The following is a 27784-nucleotide window of genomic DNA, read 5'->3' on the forward strand; positions in this document are numbered from 1 at the left end:
AGATACTATTTAGTTTGATTGTAATGGTATTGTGTTTTAAAAGCTCTCTGGCCCTTTATGATAAAAGTTGATCTTTATTCAGAAGCCTGAACAACCCTGAGATCACAAGGCTTCTGTTAGTTGGTGTAGCTGGAATGCACGATAAGTGGGTCAGACATCACAAGTGATTAAATATTTCTACTACTTGGTAGATGACCTTGTTAATCTGCAGCTTTATCACAGTTCCTCCTGTCTCAAGAGAATAAATATCAAATGAAATAACTCCAGAAAGATATGATCTAGTAAATACAGCAACTTGTGTGTGTGTGTGTGTGTGTGTGTCACGTTGGTGTGCTGTAGAGTATTTTGAGATTTCACATTTGCCAGCTACTGTAAGATTTGCTTTGGATGAGTTGGATGTACATTTTAATACGAGGGCTTGTTAACACATTCTACAAGCACATTACTGTACAGTATATCCTAGCTCCAATGTTGTGCCTTATGTTTTGGTCAATGCACAGCTGCTGATAATAAATGATGAGTGAATAACTCATTTTTTGTGAATTCCCAATCAGTAAACATCTGACTGATATATTAACCCTATGCGAGCCATTAATTGTGTGCTGGGGAATATTCTTATGTCATACTTTGGAGCACCTGTGTGACATTGCCAACAGCATGGAAAGCCTGGAATCCTTTTTGCAGTTAGAAAAGTGGCCTCTGGAACTTACTGTACATTTCACACATTTGAACAGCTATCAGACCGTTCCACTGCTGATTCATGAACATTTCATGCTTGTCTTTAATTCTTTCTTGAATCATACATCACCGTCCTCTTACAGTAACAGAATTACTATTTCTGTATTCTCTGTGCTGCCGTTCGACACATATGTTATTCATTTTTTGTTTTTTTGATTCACACACACACAGTATATATATATATATATATATATATATATATATATATATATATATATATATATATATATATATATATATATATATGTGTGTGTGTGTGTGTGTGTGTGTGTGTGTGTGTGTGTGTGTGTGTGTGTGTGTGTGTAGTCTATATATATAATAGAACAAAATTGTTTTATAAAACTATGGGTTTGGTATTAATTAATTTATTAAGTTTCAAAGATGGTTTTTAACTATTGATTCATATACATACATTTATTATTATTATTATATTATTATTATTATTATTATTATTATTATTATTATTATTACTATTATTATTATTATTATCATTATTTTTTAAGCAGTGTGGGAGCTAGTTTTATGAATCCAGTGTTCCTCACACCAGTCCCTGGAGTCCCTTCCCATTGTTATATGCACATGCTATCTAGATGTGACTCTGGAGAAGGTCACCCAAAGGTTCCAAGCCTGGCCTTGCCAGCTGTTTCTCATTCTCACTACAGTCGTGTATATATAATACCCTTTGAGAAAAAGCTGCCCTGTACTTGCAGAGTGCCATATACCAGCTCTGTGTCTCCCTCCCTTTTCCTCTGCAGCACAGTTCAGCTCAAGGCAATGGCACAGTCGTGGTTGGAACTAGCAGCAAACCATGTGACATGTGCTCTGAATACTGCAGGGAGCAGGATAAGAACTTGGAAGCTTTGCAGCACTCAAGGCTTGATCCCAAACCCCAATCGCTCCACTGCACTTCTCAAGACAAAAGGAAATTAAAACAAAGAACAAATGCAGTTTCTGTGACACGCTAATAGAAACAGTATAGCAAGCCCCGCTCCCTCTGAAAGCTAAATAGAATTGCCTGCCAGTACAAAGATGATGACCTTCTCTAATTCCTTCACAGGGGGGGGGGGGGTGGGGGGGGGGGGGGGGGGGTGGGGATCTGCTGTAGTGGAATCATTATGTATGCTTGTGAAACACATCTGTATTCCTTACTGTCCTGAATATAGGTGAAAACGCTAACTGAATGCTCTTTTGAAGTCTGTCAGATCTGCTCCATAGTTAAGGCTGACTTGCGTAACAGACTATGGTAGCGCTTTCCATTAAGTGTCTTGTTGCTTTGTATTTGCTTAGCAGTTACTTAGAAAATACATGTGTGCATATACACAATTACAATGTTATTATACATAGTTACATTGCGCTTAATCTATAAGTCTTTTCCCACAATATATGTAAGTATACAATTGTATCAGAAAAGGGTTCGGGTTATATCGTGCAGAGACACATTAATTACATTGCAACGATGCACACTAACATTGTAATTGTGTGTAAGTGCACATGCATTTACTAAGTAACTACTATTTAAATACACAGTAATTCGAGACACTTAATGTAAAGTGTTACCCAGACTGTTTACAAAAAAGTGTGTGCTGCATACAGGATATCCTATGATGTGTTTAGATTGATTTGATGTGTTCGGATCCCAATTCAAACATATTACTTGATTGGCTTTCACTGTGACAGTACGAAACCATCACCTTAGGGTCCCGGGAACGAGGATCCCATTAACAGAATCTGCATGAGTTTGCAGAGTGTGTTTCGTTATGTGACAAACTTTGCCTCTGTCTTTTGAGTTCCTGTGCCTGTTTTTTTTTTTTTTTTTTTTTTTTTAGAGCTGCATGTGTTGCCTTCTAGATCAAAGGCTGCCTAATTGCCAGAACTGTATTGAATCATGAAATCACATGGCTGGTGGTGATATTAAGGTCTGTGTGTGCTGGAGTAACAGTGAAAGAAGGAGTACCAGTGAAAGAAGAGGTTGAAGGTTCAGAATATCTTTAGGGACCCTGTTTTCTCTGATGATGAATTGTGATAAATGATAAATTGTCATGAGTGCAGTAAAAAATATTGGCTATACCTCCATGGCGGATGAACAAAGCTATGTATTTCTTATTCACAATCTTATAAGCAGTTGGGAAAAAAAATCATACACTACATTATATTGGTTAAAAGCTGCATGAAATTGCAGTATTACGATTTTGTTTTTTTAAATCAGAACAGATCGTTAGAGCCCTCTAGGTTTAGACACGTGCAAAGAAACTGCATCTTTGAGTTCCAAGTGAGGGATCAGAGAATGTCTTCTTCCAAGCTCTAAAGAGCATCTTAATGGGGTAACATTATTTGAGACCATTTGTACCTAGAAAATCCAACAGGACAGTCTGTGAGGAACTGAGGTACAGTAATCAGTACAGTCACCAGGTGGAGGTATCCTATTAAAATATAAATGTTCTGAGCAAAAGGATACATACTGTGTTATCCTTTTTAAAAAAGTTTTTGTCTGTGTTCAATTATTAAACAGTAAAATAAGATATGCTTTACCAAGCACTTGTTTTGCTCTTTCTTGTGGATTCTTGTCTATTATTATATTGCCCTACTATTCAGATGTTAATGTACTCCTGCATTGCCTCTGATCGTCACAGTTCAGGCTGGTACGGTCTCTGCTAGTTTACTGGTGACTGCAAGACAAGAGGATCACTGTTTTTTGCAAAGAAGACGACCATGAAGGGCCCAACACATTCTTGGCAAAGTGTGGAAACTGTAGGGTAGCCTGCAGCGATTAACCTCTGATTCATAGAAGTTGTCAGTGAAGAGCAAGGATGATCTTGAATCTTAGATTAGGGATCTAAAGGAAGAACTCTCTCTCTCCCTCTCACTGTGTCTCTCACTGGCTCGAACATGCTTCCACACACTTTCCAGTGTACTTATAGACAGCTGTATGCACACGTGCACATTTGTGCAGTGTCTCTGTACATCTGTGGGAGGGTATTTTTTCTTGACCTCAGAATGCCAGTACAGGCTGGGAAAGCACTTCAAAAAGTCAGATACCGGACAGTAAAGTAGGTCAAAATATTTCAACCACTAAGAGGGAGACCTAAAACTGCTCCCTTGAGGTATTGCATTTGCCACTTCATGCAATGCTGTTATAGAATGCCTGAGACAAGCTGATAATTTCGCCGGAGGGGCTCACAGAGAGCCCTACATCGACTTTGCAGGTTCACAGCTTCTTAAGCTCAGCAGGAAGAAAGAGGCGAAGGGCTTGTATAGTAGCTGTTGACCTTTGTCCCTCCTGGTCGTTAAGTGTGCTGCAGCAGTGGGCTGACCTTCAAACTTTACATTTCAAATGTAAAACACAAAAAACTGCTTTAAAATAAAATCAAGCAAGTTAACGCAGAAAGTGTCTGATGTGGGTTGAGAGCCTCAGTTCTTTGTCGTGCATTGACGTCAGAATTAGCCTGTGGTAAATCATTGTTTCAGAAGCGTGTTGGCAGTTGGTCTGATTTACTGTAATATGTCAGTGCTGCAACATGCCATCTTTGGGGCTTTGTGCTATACCTCCTGCAGTATTATTGTTTTGTTTGTAAATTATTCAATTTTACATTGGTTTTGGCATATTCGTTAGCATTTACAAAATTAATTTTCCAACTCGATGGTGTAAACTGTTTTATTTATTCATATAGGGTTCAGCGCTGCCCCCAATGGTCAGTTTTAGTATTATATCCCCCCTAAATTGTTCCATCACAGTTTCAAAATTCAGCACTCTACCTTGGCTAGATAAGCCACAGCATGTGTGGATATACAGTGCATGAACTTTATGCCAGGCCTACAAATGGTCTGCTTTCGGATTGATATTTTCCACTAACTCACAGTTGCCACAGACGAAGAAATTACAGATGTACACCCCCTCGTGGTAATTTCGTAAACAACCTCACTCCAGATGCCCTGCTTCAGAGAATCTTTCCAGAAACAGCCGTTGTGATTAAAAAAAATATATAGAATGTCAATAATGAATATGTGCATGCTATCCCGTTAACTGTAGCCCACTCTGTGTTGCTAGCAAGTAGTGCGTTCCACAGACATACTGTCATATTGGCTAGCGTTAAATACACAGGAGACAGAGGGAAGACGCAGATCATGGAAGATAATGTACTCCGTGAATCTGTTATATATTTCTAGAGCATGCGGTTTGTAAGGTATCAGAGTCTAATGAAAACATTTTAATTGCTGAATAAATAGCTATGTAAGCTTTTACTTTATGGGCGCACCCTCTAAACAAATATCCCAGAATACTGTATAAGAACTAACACTTATGAGGAGTAGCCTATAGATTGACACAGGTTACAGACTCTTCAGCTGCAATGAACATGCTGAAGTGATAGCAGTGCTTTTGTTTCCTTGGCAGACTGCACTCCCCTCAAAGTTAGTCTGTTAGTCACAGAGTTCTGTGGTCTGGCTCCAGTTCTCATTTGGGATCTGCTTTTACTTATGTATTCAGAATGGCAGCATTTTTAAAAAGTAGAACATGTTATAAGCCAGTCTGTTTGTTTTCTTGAATTGTTCTTGCAAGGAAACAGATACCAGTTTGCAGTGGAGTGTGCCACCTAGTGAACTACATCAAACAGTATACTGTAGCATACGTAGACAGTGCCCACTATTGAAAACATGCTGGCTAAAGAACCAATGCTGCTTACTCTTGAGTTCACAAATAAGAACATAAGAACATAAGAAAGTTTACAAACGAGAGGAGGCCATTCGGCCCATCTTGCTCGTTTGGTTGTTAGTAGCTTATTGATCCCAAAATCTCATCAAGCAGCTTCTTGAAGGATCCCAGGGTGTCAGCTTCAACAACATTACTGGGGAGTTGATTCCAGACCCTCACAATTCTCTGTGTAAAAAAGTGTCTCCTATTTTCTGTTCTGAATGCCCCTTTTTCTAAACTCCATTTGTGACCCCTGGTCCTTGTTTCTTTTTTCAGGCTGAAAAAGTCCCTTGGGTCGACACTGTCAACACCTTTTAGAATTTTGAATGCTTGAATTAGGTCGCCACGTAGTCCTCTTTGTTCAAGACTGAACAGATTCAATTCTTTTAGCCTGTCTGCATATGACATGCCTTTTAAGCCCGGAATAATTCTGGTCGCTCTTCTTTGCACTCTTTCTAGAGCAGCAATATCTTTTTTATAGCGAGGTGACCAGAACTGCACACAATATTCAAGATGAGGTCTTACAAGTGCAATATATTGGATTTATTCACTACCACAGTATTTGCCTAGCGATAGGTTTCTGAAACCTTCTTTTTTGTTGTAAGCACTTTATTGTTTAATCACAGTTTCACTCTTACTAGTTTTCCGTGAAAGCAGCTTAAAAAAAAAGGAAAAAGTAGTCAGAATGGAAACTGTTGACATCATTCCTCAGCTTATCGATATAATCCCCTGTTATAAAAAAATCACCCCATCTCAGAAATACGCCCCTCTCTCCATACTCACACACACACACACAAACACAAACTCACACACACACACACACACACATATACGCACACACACACACACACACACACCACACACACACACACACACACACACTCATTCACACACTCACACACACACATATACGCACACACACACACACACACACACACACACACTCACACTCACACACACACACTCACACACTCACACACTCACACACACACACACACACACACACACACACACACACACACACACACACACACACACACACTCACACACACACACACACACACACACACACACACACACACACACACACACACACACACACACACACACACACACACACACACACACACACACACACACACACACACACTCACACACACTCACACACACACACACACACACACACACACACACACACACACACACACACACACACACACACACACACACACACACACACACACACACACACACACACACACACACACACACACACACACACACACACACACACACACACACACACTCACACACTCACACACACACACGCACTCACACACACACACACACACACACTCACACACACACACACACACACAAACACACACACACACACACACACACACATATACGCGCACACACACACAAACACAAACTCACACACACACACAGACATATACGCAAACACACACACACACACACACACACTCATTCACACACTCACACACACACAAACACACACACACACACACACACACACACACACACACACACACACACACACACACACACACACACACACACACACACTAATATACAGAAAATAATCTCCCCATAACTCTTCCTCCTGGGTTAAGGACACTTAAATAATGACAGTTTCAACCCATATAGAGTCAATCTGGAATTATCACCTAGACCACAATGCAACGCAGCAACACAAAGACAACACCTGATCATTTATACCATTTCTGTGCTCAACACTAGGTGGTGCCAAATGCAAAGTTTTTAGCCGCACATGTCCACAAGTGTTTTTCTTTTCTAGGCATTAATTTAATCATTTATTGAACTAAAACAGAGGGCTCTATTGAAGTTAAAAAAACAAAAAAACAAAAAACCTCTAGTGCTTAAGAACACATTCTAAACCTGACCAATAATCCACAGGGGCACATTCAGTTGGATGTGTGGCTGCGTTCTCTAATCTGTGAAGCTATTACCAGGCCATTATAAATCAATTTGAGCTAAAGACTTCTGTATGCCTCTAAATCAGGTTAATGGAGATTACCCTTCCAGAGAGGAAATGCTTTTTGCATGGTCACTGGGTTATTAAACTGGAAGAAGCTGGGTAATTAGTTCAACAGGTCTTAATGGCACTTCTTAATTAGTTAATATACTAACTTTCGCGTGTTTTTAATTTTTTTTTTTTATGTGTTTACCTTTCCTGGTTTATGTATCCCCACAAAAGTGGAATGAACAAATTAGTGGTCTTAGATTTGATTAAAACAGACCATATACTCAGGAATGCTAAATAATTCAATTATTACATTATCAGTGGTTGACATTTATGAGTTGATGTTGCTTATTCTGCTTCAAAAACAGAGTAATTTGGTATGCTTTTTATGTAACAGCTTCTACATCCTGCGATTGGTGTTTTTCTCAGAAATAGGAGATCACACAGAATGTGGTATCTTTAAACATTTTACATGCAACCATAAATAACCGTTTCACTTTCTTCTTTCAGACAAAAACATGTTCCCACTGGGGAGTGTTTTTATAGTGAGAGTAGGGAGTTCTTTCATGAGAAAGGACTGCGGTTTATATAAGTGTTAATTGCAGAGGAGGCACTGCATAGTCTTGCAACGTACTGTTCTGTCACAGTCCTTGAGTAATTAGAGGAGCAATGTTTTCAAATGGGTTTCCTTTTTCTTCACCAAATAGAATCAGCCCAGCTCCCGAAAGCTCAAGCTTCTCTGCTCTTTGCTGTGCTCCGGCTGTAGTGTTTAATGTTATGCCTCCTGACTGACTCCCTCGCCAGCTACATGGCAGTCAAGTGCCAGTCAGTTTGATCTCCTGGCACGTGTGCTGAAAATACATTCTTCTGAGCTGGCGGGGTCTTTTTTTGTGTTATCACTGGTTCCCTTTCACAGCACTATGTGTTAGTGTACGGTTCATTGTGGCCAAAAGACCCACAAAGGGGTCAGGGAATGTCATAACATGGAGCATCAACTGAATGTTTGCACCGTCTGTGAATGAATCTTTTTAATCCAGTATTCTGAAATTACTAGGCTTTTTGCATGGCACATAACCCTTTAGCACAACTGTGCTAAAAGGGTTATTTTCTAGGATCTTGCAGCACTTGATGAAACCTTGTATCATTTAGAGTGTTAACCCTGATATTCACTGATCACTTGCTCAGTTCTCCTCACGAGAGCCCTGTTGTTAAAAACAAAGCCAGCCATAATAAAATATCTAGGACTCCTTGTCTGCCTATGAGATATTTATCGTGCAATGTGTTCTTCTTTTCGATAGGAATATTGAAAAAATGTCACTGTTGGTTTCAGCTTTTAACTTTCCGTTTATTTTTTTGCACAATCCTCTCTGAGAAGCAGTTCCACTAGGTATAGGTATTGCTGTGAATATAGAATAATAGCATTCGATAGTTTCTTATCAAAATCCATAAAAGGTTACCATTGCTGCTGCATGTTTGTTAGTGGTTGCCAAATTGTTTTTCTAATGGGAACAAAGAAAAAGTGTCTGAGTGCCAGTGATTTTATAAATACAAGAAATGATAGATAGTGAGAGACCATACTGAGAGTGGAAAGAAGGGGAAACTGTTCAGTGCAGTATTCTATATTTTAAAATATAAGTCACATCTGTCTCTTAAAATGGTATGCAATTCTCCACCACTGAACAACTTCAGTTCCAAATACAACTAATATGTTACTTTGAAAACATTTGTAAAATAAGCAGTGCTGCTCGAAAATGTAATCCTTGTGTTTTCTTCCATTGTTCCTGATTTTGATTCTAATATCTGCAAAAAAAAATAATAAAAAAATCCTCAGTTAACAGAATAGGGATTCGATGCTTAGAAGTTCCATTACAACTGCAAGAGGTTAATTCTATTAAAAACAAGCTTGTTTCAATAGAAACATGTGCAGTGATACTGTCTAGTCCTAACGTACTTGACAAAGAGATCACATGTTTTTTGCACTCGGAATGACGAAATTTAACTTGCTTTTCCCATTGAATACAAGTGGTATTCCTCAGAGCACATTAGCTGCATTTAGCGCTCCTAAAAACATTATAATCTGCCATTAGTCTTTGACATAGTTTCTCATGCAAGACGTGACCAAGCCTGATTAAAATATTGCTGCTAATCTGCTCACCACTCGATGTCTGTAGCAGCATCTGTCCCGTGGTTGCTGTCTCTTCTCCTTGCTCTCTGGTACCCTGTCGTTACATTTTAGAATGCTATTACCATAACACGTACATTTTATTGGCCCACATTACAAGCACACGACCGTCTGAGTTGGCCGGGCAAAAATGATTACTCTGCACTAGTGTGGCAACGTGTGGGCACAAGACAACAGGACCATTGATGGGGAAAATATAAAGGAAAGCACAGTTAGTTCTTTGAACACTTACTGTTGATACAACAAAGGGGCTGTAAATAAAGATTATTTGCTTGCAGGGACTTAGTCGGATATAGAAATATGGGCTCACCCATGGGCAATATGGGAGCTGAGTTGCACAAGGTCAGTAGTTTCCATGTACAATAATCCAGTAAATCTGCTGTGTTGTGTATGTTTTGTGGGTAACACTTTACATCAAGTGTCTCAAATTAATGTGCATTTACATAGTAGTTACTTAGTTACTGTGTACTTAATGTGTAAATCTTTCTGCATGATATATGTAAGTACACAATTGTATCAGAAAAGGGTTAGGGATGGGGCTCCTGAGTGACGCATCCAGTAAAATAAAAAATAATTGGCAACAACTAATTAAAAAAACAAAACAAAACAAAAAAAACAAAAGGGTTAGGGATAGGATCAGCCTTAGAGTTAGGATCAGTTACGGTTAGGGTTATATCGTGCAAAAAGATTTGTACATTGCAACGATGCATAATAATTTTATAATTATGTGTAAGTATGCATATATTTACTAAGTAACTACTATGCAAATACAAAGTAATTAGAGACACTTAATATAAAAAGTTATCATTTTGAGAAGATTGGTTAGAGATATAGGATTCTCATGCTAATCCCCAGCAATCTATGGGAAGATTATACCAAGCAAAGCAAAAGGATTAACTGTTTTTTTTATAAAAGGGATGAGCCCACACCCTGCTTAATCAGCCATGGATAATTACTTTTACTTTATCTTCATCACTCAATTTGAATTTCCAGTACAGTAAAAAATTGAAACTACAGTAACATCATCTAGAAACATTGCCCACATTTATTATCTCAATAAATCTTTCAAAACAGATCGCTGCTTTATTTGGGTTCCATTTTCGTATATTTCCAATGCAAGTTTAAGGTTGCATATTAACCGATGCATTATTTAACGTCCATCTATGTTAGAGCCCAATTGCAGCTCCAATGCCTTCTTTTCTCCTGTGCTGTCTGATTCACAGTGTCTCTCTGCTGGCGTATAAAACACATTTTAATCATTTCCAATAAGATCACCCTGTAATAAAAGCAAGCAGGATGTGAAAATTGGCAGTGTATCAGAACTTGTTTTAAATGATCTTGTCTGTTTCTCAGTTCTGGAATAATAGCATTCTGCTAGTGAAAGGAAAGAAACAGCTTGAAGGCCCTAATATAGCATTACGCACAGTGTGTAATTAAGTGTAATCAAGTCTTCAGGACCAAATAACTCAACCTTTAGAAGTAGCCTGTGTTTATGTATGAGTAACATCAGTGCTTGTGTCAAGAATCCTTTCTATAGTTCAACCTGCAGTTTACGCCATAGCGGTTTGCACAGGGGTGATGGTGTCCTTAGGCATTACTCGTACCATATGGAGAGGTGGAGCTGCAGGCATTATCAGCAGCTCTGTGGTCAGTGACCAACCTCTTCTGGTGCATATAGTGGTATACACCAGTCAGTAACGGCACAGTTAGGATTGAACGTTAATGAAAGTATCAGTTTATTAACAATCACCTTATCTAACCTAATGGAATCACTTGGCCAGATTTCTAAAGCATTTACTCCTGTGTTTTCACAAGTGGAAAAGCAGCTGTTGCACAATCTGTAGCCAATCAACTTAATACAATCCAAGGTCACTTAAATGCTCAAACTGTTTGTTTTCCATTTTTTCTCACGTTAATTAAAGACAGGAAGTAAATGCTTTGAAATAATGCCCAATTACAGCTTATACCATTTGTTTTAAACAATTGTGTTATATTTCCCAGTTTTTTTCTTGAACCTACCCTGAACCTAAATTAAATACAGCAGAACATGAGGCCTGCTGACCCAGTGAGTTATGTGCGGTACAGGTTTAGGTAAGCTGAGTGGCAGATTTGTTTTGTTTTCTTTTTCCGCTGTATCCTTGTGACAGAGACAGAATGATTCTTGGTGATACATCTCCCTCCTGACCTATGAGGGCGCTGTGTAAAGAGAACAGAGAGCCCTGGACTGGATGGCCAGACAATTCATTCCCAGGATTAGGCGGAAGTCAGCCATCTAGAAAGGGGGCGAAGCTACGGTACACTAAATCATCAACCCTGAAGGGAAACGATGTGTCAGCCGCGGATTGGAGGAGCGGTTGCAATCGTTAACCAAAGGATCATGATTGACCGTATGTAAGGGGACGTATCGAAGTGATCTGTTCCTTTGTTATGGTTAACTCTAACTGGAAGGAGTACTGTATTGTGAAATTGTGAGTGTTTTGTTTGTTTTTGTCTAATTGTACTTTTTAAAACAATCCGGACCTGTTGCTACAGGCCAGCACAAAACCCAGACAACACTGCGCTGTGTTTCACGATAAATTGTATTTGCACCACGAGCACTACAGCACTCATTTTGAGCTGGTGACCGTGTTTGTATATTGTGGGTGTTATAAAGACTGTGTTTATTGTTTCGGGACTGAACCTCAGGGTTAAACTGAGTAGTACACAGCCTTGTGTACTACCATTCATTATTATTTAAATATTGTCATTAGATTTTAGATTGAAAAATAAAATACACTTGCATCTGGATTATCGTTGTCTGTCACTCCTACACCTGCACACTGCTAACCAGTTTGCCACAATCCTGTACCTACATCAACTATTTGGCTCTGATTTCTCATCCACCATATTAGCAACATCCAACAGAGTTCTAGTTATTCTCAAAACTGTGAGAGGATTCTTCACCGGCTTGCACAATGCCCTTTTACTGTATGTGTTTGAGGGGAAAATAAAAGTCCTTTGAGGGGAATGTTTAACCTCATCACATAACGAGGCATTGCTGCATGCCTGATAAGTGATACTGTAATGTTAGGCTCGGAGGAACAAAAGGTTAACGATGCCTGCGGAGAGAGTCAGTGTGTAAATGCCACCACATTCAAGAGGGGCATCGCAACAGATCATGCAATGGGTTTAAAAAGGGGCTCTCCTCTTTCCATGTGTTCTGGTTCTAGCATACTGAATAAGTTTTACTGAGAATCATAAGGAGCAAATTTCATAAAAAATGACAAAACTATTGTTAAAAAAGCATTGATTAATATTAATTAATATTAATTGATATATTAAAAACAACATAAAGCATAATATGTGTACTACATTCAATATATATTACACATGTGTGCTGTACTAGATCGTTTATGTGAGGCCAGCTTTCCCAAGGGGTTGTGTTGTTGAGAACTGATCAAACAGAGTTATGAATACGGCTTCTTGTCTTATCTTCCAAAAAAAAAAAAAAATATCCATATTATTTTGTATCCTGGACCTGTCATGCCTTAGTACGTCCAGACTGCTGCCCTAACCAGTGAGCAAAGATAGAGAGGTGCAATTTAAAGAACCCGTGTTTTACAAACTGATCGGATCCAAACAGCATTTCTAGGCTACAAACATTAAACATAGTTTACTAAATCTATTAGCTTGATCATTTTAGACAAATAACAGAAATGAGTTCCCTCTGAGTTGAGCTAACAAGAATGTGTCTAATCCTCCAGTATATTTTTTTACATGATTATATCCTGCATCCGAGCGGTGGAGTGTGTGTGTGTGTGTGTGTGTGTGTGTGTGTGTGTGTGTGTGTGTGTGTGTGTGTGTGTGTGTGTGTGTGTGTGTGTTTTCCCTTTTCTTTTGTCAGCTGACCGAGATTCCACACACTGATTGGAGATCCAGCTGCCTGCAGCTGCAATGTAGGCAGTTTTCAGAGACAAGGATTCACTGTCTTTTACAAAATAGTAGCATAAAGATAGAAAGAATTCTGTAAGCTTCAGGATGCAGATATGGGCTGTGCTGCCAGCATTGTTCTGCTTCAGTCCTTTCGTTCTGTGGTACAGAGGAACTGTGCACATATCTGCACAAGGCGCCAGGAGCAATTGTCACTTGAATTCTTGCCACTTGATGACTGCGATGGAATGAGCAGACCCGCGACCATCATAATTATGGTAAATAAATAAATTATTCGCAATTGCAGGGATCAGCAAGATTGTTGCTGTTCTCATTGATGCGTTGCATTTCATTGCCTGTTATACATCTCAAGATATGTTTTCTTTTTTTCTTCTTCTTTTTTATTTTTCATTGCAAGTATGTAACATGTGGTGCATATGCAGTCCAGGAATATGTGCCAGACTGCTAGTCAGACTTCCCATGGAAACATTCTGCCGTTAATCTGCCCTTATGGAAAAGTCAGCTGTTGTGTAATTATATAATTTCTCATGGATTTATGTGCATGCATTCAATAATTTTTTTTGTTCAGTTTTATTTTTGAATCTAAAGCTTCTGCAGACCCAGATCGGTAGCAGTACATTCAATCCAGTGATGAGTCCGTACAAAGCTTCATGTGTTGCCTTTTTTGAGAGCTGTTGCCACGTTGAAGAAGCAGAGCAGTTGAAACGTGTGTAAATTTGTAAACAGACTTATGACTATAGATGCAATGGTGTTGTGGTGCGCTGTGTCTGGCTGTAAGACTGGGCTGCATTGTAGCTCTAAGGAAAAATGAATGTCTGTATTCAGGTCATTAGAAACTGGAGCTTAAATCTGCAGGGTAGATTCCAGGTGCAGCCAGATATGTGACATTTTGCTGCAAAGCATTGCTGAATACCAGGGAAATGGTCTCTGCTGTGCAGTACAACCGCTGTCTTTTAATTGGACGGTCGACGGAATATTTTAATGTTTGCTGCATGTGTATAGAAAAATTGAGTTTGTATTGATTGACAAGTAACTGAATTAATGTTGCTGATGGTGTCTGCAAAGTACGCGCAGGGTTTTAAAGAGATCACGATTGATGAGACCGGAGCCTTTATGCCTGCAGTGATCATATTAAAGCAGATCATATATCTGACTACCGGAGCCCAACATCAAGCCTTGGTACTAAGCGCTCTGAGTATATTACTCCCTTGCTCACTCAGCTTCGTTGGCTGTCAGTCACATTCTGTATTACATTTAAGCTTTTGCTGCTTACTATTGTGCCTTACCTGGTTCTTACCCCTTCTAACCTTGCTCAGTTCTTTACTCCTCATGTCCCACTGGGTGCCAGCTCAGATTAAACAAGACTGGCCTCTACGTTGTGCCAACGTTTAAACGACCCACGGCAGGGGGGTTGTTCTGGCTTTTGTCCTTTTGGCTTATTGCCTCAGTGTCTAGGGATGAGGTCATGGCTTTGGGCGGGATGGCTTTGGGTTTTTTTTTTTTGTTTGTTTTGATTTGGGTCCTGCAGAGCCTTGGGATCACTTGCAATGAAAGGTGCTATATACATTATTATTATTATTATTATTATTATTATTATTATTATTATTATTATTATTATTATTATTATTATTGTTGTTATTATTATTACTTTTAAAAGCTTCCTTTCTGTGAAAGGTATTTTTCTTTCCTACTGGAAAATTGACAAGAGCTAATGTCCCTCTGAAAGTCCTGACTTGGCAAATGTCCCCCTAGGCTGTATCTGGACAGTTATTTTATAGTAGTGCTTTGCTGCTTGCTCTATTCCTTCCAGTTAAAGAAACAGCACTTCCTTTTCACGGGATGCGTGTGCAATTCTGTGGAATTCCTGAGCAGCGATATAGTGATATACGTGATGTACCAAGTCCCTTTCATTGCCTTGACAAAGAAACAAAAACATCATGTTTTTTTTTTTTTTTCTCTTTCCTTAAATTAAAAAAAAATGTGCTTGGCATGTTAACCTGCAACTGCACTGAGAGGAGTGTGTCCGATAGGCTGATCATGAAGCACCTGTATGTTGCATTATTTTAGGTGAACGTTGCAAACCCTGTGCCAATGCAACAGCAATTGACTGTTTAGACAAGAAGGCTACAAAGGAAGGCTGTTGCGATAACAAAGACTGTTCGCCTTGCAAAAACTCAAAAGTGTGCAGGGTTGCAAGTTGTGGTTACTGTGCCCAGACACGTGCTGGTTTAGTTCATCCCATTGCCGCTCCATTAGAATGAGATTTGCTGATTGGAGAGGTTAGGGTTACCTGACAGTGTTGTATTGTATTGCTGTAGCAGTATATTTTGTTACATGTTCTGTTAACACCCTTGGTTTGTTCTGCAGTTTGAAATGATGAAGCAGCATCTTAGTTGATGTAAAAAGTAGGTTAATTCTATGCAAATAATACACTTTCCTCAAACTTTCAGACACCTATGTTCAGTTTAACTATACCAGTACAGCAATAGAACTGTTAGTGCAGAACTAAAATGCACGTTTAAGTAATGCTCAACAAAACCATTGCCCTCTGTTTTCTCATCACATGGAGCAGTGGGAATGACAGCTACAGTCAGATACAATATGGATCTTAAAGTTCAAATAGAAAGAATAAAGATTGATAAGAGACATCGACAATGGTTACAATAAATCTCTGGACAACTTCTCTGAGGAGAAGCTTTTTAATTTGATCTCTTGAAGAAATGAGGTGATACAGAGATTAGAACGACATGTGCTTTCAGACAAATACAGCTTTTTACAGAGAAGCACATAGTCACTGTCATGACAAATAATTGTATTGTCCAAAATGATGATGTAAGGCTTTGCCGGCACGTTACTGTGGAACCATTTGTTGCCATGTCATTCCACCTGGCAGAGTTCAATACTCAGGGATTTTATTCTGCTTGAATGATCTGTCTGTTTTATAGTGCACATTCTGTGCACTTGAGGGACTAAATTCACAAATCTCCTATACGCTGTTAGTTCATAAGGATTAGCAGAGGAAGTGGGATCAAGTAGTAAGGTCATCTGAAGTTGCATATTCTTAAGAAGATGGTTAAGTTAGCCAATGACACCTTCTCCAACGAACAACTGCTGGCAGCTGGAAAAAACTGACACAGTCAACATAATAGACACAATAATAGCTGGTTAACATAAATGGTCATTTCTCGCTGACGAGCCATTTACAAGGCTACCTCAACACATATCATCACATCTTTTGAACTCAATTGGGGTACACACACGCTACTTTCATTACTGTGTATGTGTGAGCATTGAGAAACCTGAACTTTTGTGTTCCTTATGTATCTCACTCAGACCATGCAACAACATGGGCGGACATTTTTAACCATTTTATAATTCTCTTGTTATGGTAAAAAGGAATACATCCTTAACTATCCCCCTGTAATCTCACACACCGCCAACACCCTGTCTGTCTGGGGAAACAGGATAAGATCTGGTTACTTTGAATTTCAGAAGACCGTTTGAAATTCAGGCTTTGGCTGGGTGGGAGGCATGCAAAAGTACCAACACCCATTAACAGAGCACTTCACCATTGGTTATGTACCAGAAACAGGGGAAGGGAACCATCTTATGTTCAGGGGTTTTAACATCTTGTAAAGTTATTAATTAAATAAAAGGACTTTGTGTATTTTCTTAAGAAACATTGAAACTCGCTTTTCAGATCAATATCACACAGTACTAGTTAAAATATAAGTTGAGTGTAGTTATCATGGCATCAAAAGCCTATAAGAACCTCCACTGTTAGTTTTCAAATGCACTTTCCCTTGACAAAGGTATGTTAAACATCTCAAAAGCAGTCCATGCCTGGTCACAATCCCACCCAGCTGTAAACTGTATGCATACTGTATGGTGCAGAATTTTCAATGTGTAGCTTGACTGGGTGTCAAGCCTTGTTAGCAGGGTATCACTTGAAGGATTCCAGCCAGGATCATGCCATACTAGGGATTATTTGAGCAAGCCTCAAATAAGTTTACACATGAGTGATCTTGGCCTGCAGTGCAATTTTATATAAATGCAAATGTAGTTGCAATATGCAACATCACTATTGGAGCAGACAGGTTTGTTTGCTGCCTATTTTAAGAAATTTGTTGATGCTATATCTAGAATCAATTCTCACAAGGTAGGAGCTAGATAAACTAAAGCTGAATATGTGTAGTATCTATCATGAATGGATGTCTGCTCCATACGTATTCTATCTGATATTGCTGGTATTTCTTATGTAATTAGATTGGACATTTGTGCCATTATTGTATTTATTTATTTTTTTTACTGAAAGGTTTGTTAAAAAGATTAAACGTGAGATTCGACAAATTTTTGCTTTCATCAGTGTAGTCAAAATACATCTATGAGATTTGTTGTTTATAGCAATTGAAAAAAAAATTGGAATGGGGTGTCCAATTAAGAGTATGTCTTTATTTAGCTTGACTGACACCATCACAGATAGAGTTTTTCAAAGTCTGCTGGCCGATCGATAAAGTGCCACATGCAGGTGAGTTATTACTGCGCTCACTTGTTTAAATTCAGTAAGTCCACAGGGCCACTGCTGTGTATCACTCTGCTGTGAACTGTAAAACACTCAGGGTGAAACCCTTCACTCTTAGTGCTGTGCATGCTGTCAGGCCAGATTGCTCTTGTTAGAATACCATGTTCAAAAACTGGATTATTATAAAGTGACGATAGGAGAGGATTGGCCTTTTTTTAATTACTGATCATTTAAGACTTTTTTTGTGTATTGCAAATTAAATAGCCGGTATTGATGGAATATTAGTATTCCCAAGGGCAAACCTGAAACGTTTTGCTTGTCTCAATATCATGTATCAAAATATTACATGTCTGAGGTGTGACATTCATTGGAGACCTAGTGGAAGCGCAGCACAATGCCATTTAAGTCAGCTTTAGAGAAATGCAAGATGAACACTTAACACATTGTAGCCCCTAAATACTGTACTGCAGAAGTTGTCAGTTTCTGCTGATTTGTTCATGTTTACTTGATAGTCTCCAGTCACTGTGTTTTACAATGGTTAGCCATGCTTGTTACATGCTTTACACACGTATCTATTATTGATCATGCTTTCAGTGAGCTCTACACCACTTTGCTCTTCTTTTACCATGGTATAGTGCATATTTAAGGGATTGCTTCTGTTTCTCATGGGCTTCTAAATCATTCACTCATTGTTGTTAGAGCACTGCACCCCTCATCTCACAACCTTTTTATACATTAGTCTTGCTAGTTGTAATCTTTCATGTACTCTGTTTTCCGAACAGCCCTCTGTCACCCTGTCATTAGCAATACTCTTCTGACAGGTTGTATAAGAAATGTTTCTAAAACATCACAAGCGCTCAATCAGAATGAAAGACTAGCAGAGTAACTAGGCATTTGAAACCACTGGGGGATCCCCTGGATTTCATCAACCACCGTCATGTATGGATAGTCCCGGGATAACCACGGAGTTATGGTTCATACGCTCCAGAGGGTTTCCCATGCTGTAAAAAAATAAAACTACTCAAAACAAATTGAGATGGTGAAGCCCTTATTAAACTATCAACATTATAAGTATTTCTGTAAATGTATACACAAATGTTGAATAATTATCATCCCTTTAAGGTTAAATATAACTTGATGCCCTAATACATTATTGGGGAATCAAAAGAGCTCAATTAAAACCTTTTCAACAGGTCTCTTAATGGCGTTTAATTACTTGGGTAGCATCAATATTGTGCTCTTATTTGAAGTGTGGACACTTGCAGTTTTTAACTGGGATACCTAAATAATTCATGCAGTGCCCAGAACAGATAATACATATTATATTCCTTCATGAACCATGCATATAAGATGAATCTATTTTACAGTTGACTAAATCTGTAGTCAGCAGTTATGGCAAGCATGTGATTCACTTTCTCTGTGTCATTGGCTTCACAGAGGTTTTAACGTTAGGAATGTGACACCTCCTATCTGTCATGCTTTACTGTGTGCTTAACAATGTAAGAAACCCATTTGTAAAGTTATGACTGGAGGTTAGGAGATCAATTAATTCAATTACAATCGTTAATACAGTGTGGTAATGGTTCTTATTATTCTACACTTTACACAGGCTCAAGACATTCGATAAATCTCCTCAAACCCCAGAACATACCGACACTTATCTAACCCATGTGGAATGTGTTTTACCGGGAATCAGTTATAAAAAGCCACCCGTTGCCAGACAGGAGGAAGATTCAGACTCTGCAGTGCAAACATAAACTTCCATGGGAACAGGGATTGCCAGTTTTGGGGGGGGATTCGTCCAGGTTATTTAATCTACAGACTTTAAACAGGAAGCTCATCTACAGTATTTATACCCTATGGAAAACCAGTTTTACACAATAGAACAGAGAACCAATTAAAAAGGATACCAAACCACCTAAAATGAGGATGTAATTACATGGATCACAACGACTAGCATATTTAGGCTGTCCACTCTACAGGGACCGTTAGTGATGCCTTATAGCAAAGGAGTAAATACAGCACTTGAGTGATTTTCTCACACAATCATGCTTTTAGGCAGCAAGCGAGCACTTCTTCATGGCGAACACTGAAATGGAAACAGAAAAGTGTTTGTTGGTGACAACGACTGATCACACAGTTATCTGAGTATAATAGCAAGATGCTGTAAGCATCCCGGACAGCAAAGAAATGGACACTGGAAGGCAGCATTAACAGCCATCAATAAGGAATGTCTGAGAAACATCCGTGATTAAGAGCAGAGATGTACCGTTATTTTTGCAGCTTCAAAATCACTCTATTGTATGGTATTGTATTGTCAAAGCAGTAGAGTCACCATGCGTAACCACAGGAAGCCAGTATATTTGAGGGGCTTCTGGAAAATGACACATTGGAAATTGTGACCACACACACACACATGCACACACACACGCACACACAGCGGTCTGTGTGGTTAAACAGTTAATTGTCACCTTGGCCCCTGGGAACTACACCACTGCAGCAGTATCATCCCCCCCCCCCCCCCCCCCTCCAATATTGTACTATATATGGTAAACATATATTGTAGTTTTGATGCGGTTAGTGACCTATTTTCACTTAATCACGCTTTGATCAGCAAACCTCCAGAAAGCAATGTTTTTGCATTCAGCTAGTCTTTCGATGGAAGCATCTCCTTACATTTCTAGATTTTACTTGTCTCTTCAGTCCTTGTGGATGGGTGCCACTTATTTTTTTCTCATGAAACTCACCTGACTTGAATAAACAGATATATGGCTTTTGAAATAAAACCACAGTCCCTGAGAAGAGCAGATAAATTAGAAGGCATGCCTCGTTTGTTAGGTTACATTGTGGTGTAGCTGTGCTGTGAGAGACGTCTCAAACATTTAAGGGGACAGTATGCAATGGGAATGAAAAATAGGTTCAATTCAAGAAACTGCTCAATTATTGCAATACCCAGTTCAATCCTGTGAAGTGCATTATATATGCTCTAGCAGGTCTGGGAGTTTCTGCAGCTATGCACATTTCATGTAGTTACTACACTACACTTCACTACACTGCACTACAATAAGCAGTCTGAACAATGTCAGCTGTTTTGAAAGCCTGCTGCTGTTCTGAGCTCTGAAAGCATCTGTTTGAATAGAAGTAAACTTTCCACTTGAATGGTACACTGACCGAGAAAACAAGGACCATCACTGTAATGGATTAGGTGGTGTTCTCTTGCTCATAGCCTAACACCAGACAGTGTTAAACATACACAGTTGTTGTTGAGTAGATCTCTTTGGGCTGTGAGGGGTTTTGAAATAGTCAATAATGTGAAAATTGGAGCAGTATCACAAATGTGACTAAGCTCTTTAACCAATGCTTGAATCCTCCCTCCAGATTGTAGTTTATGAAATGTATCCACTTGGTTGTCAAGCCCTCGGAGTGCTGTACAGATTCAGATCATTAGCAAGGCTCTTGAAGTCTGACAACAAAAGTTAATGTGAATCAATCATCTCAATTGCTGTTTATGTTTTTGTAACCATTGCCAGGAACTCTTTCAGAATGAACCCAATGCTGTAACTAGCAGCAATATAGTAATAATAATAATAATAATAATAATGGTTTTCCGAGAAGCAATTTAAGACAGACATAACAGATCTGTGCTTCTAAATAGTAATGTACACAAACTTCTATAATCTGAAAGAACAATGTGCTAGGAATGGAGCAGAGCTTGCATTTCTCAACCATGTTAACCTTTACCTTGCCTTGTGAGTACTTCAGATTACTGAATCAGAATGAAACCCTTTGCAATCTCAATTCCCCCACACACCACCCCCCAGCTTCTGATTATATGAGCAAACATATTTCCATTAAGAACTATTTATTGCCTAAGGTGAAGTAATGCAAGCAAAGGCAGTGTGTTTGGAATAGTGTTACTGTGTCCCTTCACCGGGGTTAGCGAACAGTCCACTGCAACATACTTTGTAGTCACAGAACTGCAAATGCCATGCCATGAGTGGTTTGAAACCTAGAAGCCAATGTGATTGCAGTGAGGCTGAGTTTATTATAATTCACATTAGCTGTGTCACGTGTTTTCAGTTTACTGGCCAGCAATGGTCAACCCTCCTCTTAGAAAAACAAACAAGTTGCAAGGACTAGCACCCAGACTGACAAAGTTCTTTAAAAAAATGAAAATCCTTTGTGAGGCTGCTGCTGGAAGTGGTCCCACTGCTTCACTTCTTGCAGATTAAAACAAAATCGCAGTACAGTCCCTTGCTGCTGCGTGTATACTCCACTATCCAATGGCCACTGCCTTCTCTCTCTCAGTGCCAGGAACAGGACCTGCTGGCTTTTATGCACAGCTTTATAGTCACATGACTAGGAAGACCCAAATTAAAAAAAAATGTATTTTTAAAACAAACATTGTCCAATCTCTTCTTCATTTGTATTTATTAATTAATTAATTTATTTATTTATTTTACCACATATAAGTAAATAATATATAATTAAATCTGAATAAAACAAAATATTTTAAAGCCTGTTTCCTTTTGTTTTACATTGGTCACGTGACCTCACATGCCATAACAAAAAACAAAACAAGGATTAAAAGAAACCTTCAAACTATTTACAAGGATATTTATACAAATTACACACATTACCATTAATGTTATTTGAGGTAGTTCGAACAATTATGTGCATTTAGACTGTAGGATTTGAGTGTCCCGATACAAAAAAACATATGTACCCACCAGGCAGAAACTAATGTGTCACCCTGTCACACAAGAAAATAGTTACAATATCAAATTACAAAACAACCTATGGTAAAATCAGGTTTAATACCCCTACTGGAAGCCATTTCCAAATTTAACTTCATGTGCATGCAGTCCTCGTGATACGCAAAGGTACATGAGTTGTGGGTTCCACTTCGTGGAGAATTCATTGTATTTTAAAAGTGAGCCTCACTGTACCACAACATCAGGTAGAAAAAAGACCAAAGTTTCCGTTAATATAACTCATAACAGGCTTGGTCACCCTACAGCAGCCTTTATTGGGATATATCAGTTAAGCAATGTTGTGGCTCCCTTTGCATTGCATACAAAAATAGAAAATGTGCAATCTTTTCTATAAAATAATATTGCACTTGCCTCTATATTAAATATCATAGCTCTGCTGCAGTGCGGCTGTACTTTTTGTGAGTGATGATAGTACAGGAAGTTTTAAATTAGAATGCCAGATGAGATACATGCAGGACTTCCTGTCTGTCTGCAAAGCAGCAGCTTGTGTCATTTACAGAGCACCTTGCAGTCTTCATTTTGAAAGACTGGTGATTAGCTTTGAACGGCGGATGAATTACATGAAAGATATATGGGTATCATTTCATAATGAATTCAGACTGAATAACACCGGAATAACACCTCAATATCTTATGCATTTCCTCTGAGTCCAGAATTCATTTTGAATTCAACCCTTCACCTTAATTAAAAATAAATAAATAAATAAACAATTCAGTGTCCCTTTCCCTTTAGCTCACCTGTAATGTTATTGCCATTGGACTATAGTAGCCCAGACTCCTGCACTTAGTTAAGTCATAAATATCAGAACTGGAACAGCTGCATGCTTGAAGCAGCCTTGTTTTAAAAGCATAGTGCTGTGCAGGCAGAAAGAGGATGAGGCCAGACATTGCACTCAGATATACAGGTTCAATTAAAAAAAAAAAAAAAAAAAAAAAAAAAAAAAAAAACAGAAGTGCAAAGTTGCATGGTCAAAATGACGTAAAAACAAAATATTTTCATTTAGAACAGTTACTTATTGTAATTGAAATAAAAAAAAACGGCTGCTGTTCTTTTTGCATTGAGAGTGGATGTTAGGATGCTGCAGAGGGTGGCAGGCGCAGGTATAATATTTATAAAATAATAAGAAGAAAACATTCACCAGTGCCACCCACAGCAGAGGCACTTTTATCTTTCAAAGGTAACACTTTACATGAATCATCTCTAATTATTATGTATTTAGATAGTAGTTACTTAGTAACCTACACATAATTACAATGATATTATGCATAGTTACAATGTACTTAATGTGTGAATCTTTTTGCACAATATATGTAAGTACACAATTGTATCAGTAATTAATTAGTTGTTACCCCATCAGGTTTTCTGGGCAAGTCTGTTCCGTTTGAAATGAGTCCTTTGTACAGGAGCTCATTCATCCAAGTTTTTAAAATAGTTCATTCTTTATCCACAAGGTTTCTCTGCCAGCAGTAAATAGCGCTGCAGCAGGAAGCAATGGTCTGAGCGCTGATTTTCTATTCCTCTTTGTTGAGCTCACATCAAGCTGACTGTGACACAGACTCGAGTACTTCCCCCTCCCGGAGCAGTGTAGATTTTTGAGTTGAAGTAAAGTTCTCCTTCTCATTGTATTGTTTGCGTGTGCACGCTGCGTTGCTGCTCCGCATTCAAGGATGAGTTTTAGATCTAAAGTTTTTAAACGGGACCCCAGTGTTGATTTCCGGAGGAAAAGAAAGACAAAGAGAGCACGGGGGGACTTTAGCAGACTAAGCTGTGTAGGTATTTTAGAATTTACTTTGTGTGCTCTACCTGTTTTTAATGTGTTTTTATGATAACAACATTGATAACTAACACAAGCATTAGCCCGGGTGACTGGTCCAGACACTCAGGTTTCAGATGACAGGTACAAGTGATCAGCTACGCTAGCAGGATTTTTATGTTCGGCAGTTAGTATTGTTAGCAAAGGTAGGTTGTGCATACTGGTTATAATTATGGTAAATGTTCTTTAATGCAGTTTGCCCTGTGTGTTTTGTGCATGATGTTGCTGTGCATATCATAATGTATTATTTTGCTACACTGTCTGTGCTTTTATTATGTTTAAGGCAGTACACTTCTATATAATTAGGTTTTTGTTGAATGAAGTGTTGAGTTTGATATTAACTGACATTAAATCTTAGATAGCATCTGAATATACTGTACAGTAGATTACAGTACTGAGTAAACAAAAATTAGAGAATATAAGAAATCCATTGCTGCCATAATAGAGACAAACTGTGAGGGAGTGCTTTGAAAATACTGGACCCAGGTAATTATTTTAGTTTGGTTTTGATTTCTTGTAGTGAAAGGGTACTTGTACCATTCCATACTGCCTGTTACTGAACATGTAAAACACTGCAAAGGTGCTTAATAGGGGCAACAGTCAAATTAAAATGGCCTTTCTTTCAGCAAAGCTGGAAGTTAGAGCTGTACAGTAGCAGCAGGTTTTACATTTGACCTGGAGCTTTTAACCCTGTCTCACTACAGTAATGAGAAAACAACAGGAATATATGCACCTGACACACACACACACACACACACACACAACACACACACACACACACACACACACACAACACACACACACACACACACACACACACACAACACACACACACACACACACACACACACACACACACACACACACACACACACACACACACACCACACACACACACACACACACACACACACACACACACACACACACACACACACACACACACACACACACACACACACACACACACACACACACACACACACACACACACACACACACACACACACACACACACCACACACACACACACACACACACACACACACACACACACACACACACACACACACACCTGGGATGCCCGTCGGATCCTTTATTTAAGTTGTAATAGAGATGTACAAGGTTAAGCGACAGTAGTGAATTGTACAGTTTGCTTATTTTAGACATTGATTATAAAATTAAATACATGTACAACTAAAGCACGCAAAACAAAACTAATCACAGTTGTGAGGATGCTATTTATCTGATTTTTCTCACAGCTTTGTCAGTAAGTCAGTGTGCTTCTGGTGTTGTCTGTAAGATATCTTATCCTGTTGCTGTTCTCTGTTCTGTTTTTAACTGCCAGTGCTCATTGTTTTTGGTTGGCTGTTTCAATTTGTGTGACAAAGTGAGATTGAAAACTGGTTATATATCTGTATACCGTATGTGAATGTAGCCTGGTTTAGTCATAGTTTAATGAATTATGAAAATACTGTAAGCTATTAAAGTTCGAACTGTGCTATGAACTTTGTAAACACATCACAGTCTAGTTCCCCAGAGGTTCACCAACCCTAGGATGACATTTTAATTATTGTGCATCTGTGCTTATATCTGCTTTTTAAGTACCACATAAGAAAATAAAAAAGAACTGTAATAACGATAAGTGGTGTTGCACACACTGTGGTTTTTATAAAGTACTATAAGGACAGCAGCATCCTACATGAGAACAATGATATCCATGTGTGTAGTGAAATGATGGCTACTCTGCAGTGGGGTTCGTCTTTCCACCCCTGCTTCAGTATCGTTCTTTTGCATTTCTAAGGTTGGCACAAGGCACTGCAGCTTCCCTACTACTATAACTGTAGGCATCCACTGAAAAATATGCACCTGTCCTTCATTAAAGTTTCTGTCAGCTTGGCAACCTTGTGGTCAGTTTGATCTGTTCTGGGCTGAATTTCTTCATTCACATTCACTCTGTCTTCACCAGCTACGTCAATGGAGAAGACTGATATGTTTTCTTTACTCAGACCCCTTATGATCTTGTACTGCTACCATAAGCAGTCTTTAGTTTACATTGTCACTTGCTCAACAACATACTGCTGACATGTCTCTTGTAATGCTTTATTAAAAGCAGGACTCCTTTAAGTTTGCTGTTACCATTTTTTTTACTTTTAGTAACCCGACCAAAACCTTGGTTTTTTCAAATGTTTCTACAGTCTTAAATTAACGGCTATTTTTTATAAGTTGAAAATATATTGATTATGACTGTTACTGGTGGTCCTGATTTAAACCCTGCTTTCATATGATAAAGAAAGAAATGCAGGGGGGCGGAGGGGGGGGGGGGGGGGGGGTTATGGGGTTGATTAAGGTGTAATAGAGGCAAATGGGATTCCAAACTGAACAGACCTAGTAATTGCATAGGGGGATTTGAAGCCTAAGCTTCTTGACGTGGTCATTTCCATTCATTATAAGTTGATAGCTCTTCCCTTGGTTTGGAAATATTCACATTATTTAAGGAGGACCCTTGTGCAATCAAAGTGTCTCTTTGCTTTAATCAGGATCCCCAGCTGACTCATAAGTACAGCATATGCAATCATAACCTCACTCATATTTAGAGACTTTCCAGTAAATATGGGGAATCCTTCTGTATTGTAAGGTATTTTCCCTCAGAGGTTAATTTCCTGTAAATGAAAGTGAAATTGGGGTTCAAAGATCCGGTTCTCATAAATGTGACATGCAAAATGGTTTCTGAAGCAGGTTTACTTGTATGCATCAGTAAACACCTAGTTCTGGTATCATTATGCAGTATGCTTTCTAGCTGGTTTGAAACCAGCCTTACAGAAATAAATACTACTGGGAATCCATTCTAATAATAATACCCTGAAGAAACCGTCGAAGATATGTCATGACAGGGTGGCACCATGCATTATATATGAGCATGCTACTCCAATAGATTACCAGTATATACTGATGTCAAAACAAACACTGTTTCAACTCTGATACATGTCTGCCTATAGCTGAACCTGTTGAAGGTTATGTGGATCATTCCGATCTCACTTGACCTGCTTGTCCCTCACAGTCCCAGAAACACAAACTTAAAAAGACCAGTAAAATAATAAGGCCTGTGATGGCACATCCACACCACTG

General features: G+C 38.8%; 1 protein-coding gene across 13 annotated transcripts in view; it reads left to right on the top strand.

The window, feature by feature from the left end:
* The window catches only part of LOC121326771 (dedicator of cytokinesis protein 10-like), an 87998-nt gene that overhangs the window by 9869 nt on the left and 50345 nt on the right, over positions 1-27784 (top strand). For 6 of the 13 annotated variants that reach the window (XM_041270243.1, XM_041270249.1, XM_041270244.1 and 3 more), the window contains exon 1: positions 13599-13802. The exons of 1 other annotated variant lie outside the window; for it this stretch is intronic. In XM_041270243.1, the coding sequence (XP_041126177.1) occupies positions 13641-13802 (162 nt within the window). In that variant the 5' untranslated portion in view covers positions 13599-13640. Of the gene's footprint in view, positions 1-13597; positions 13803-24236; positions 24612-27784 lie in introns of those variants that run through there. 6 more of the 13 variants (XM_041270250.1, XM_041270251.1, XM_041270252.1 and 3 more) reach the window with 3 other exon arrangements.

Source organism: Polyodon spathula, chromosome 14 (genome assembly GCF_017654505.1).
Source record: "Polyodon spathula isolate WHYD16114869_AA chromosome 14, ASM1765450v1, whole genome shotgun sequence".
NCBI classification, from domain to species: Eukaryota; Metazoa; Chordata; class Actinopteri; order Acipenseriformes; family Polyodontidae; genus Polyodon; species Polyodon spathula.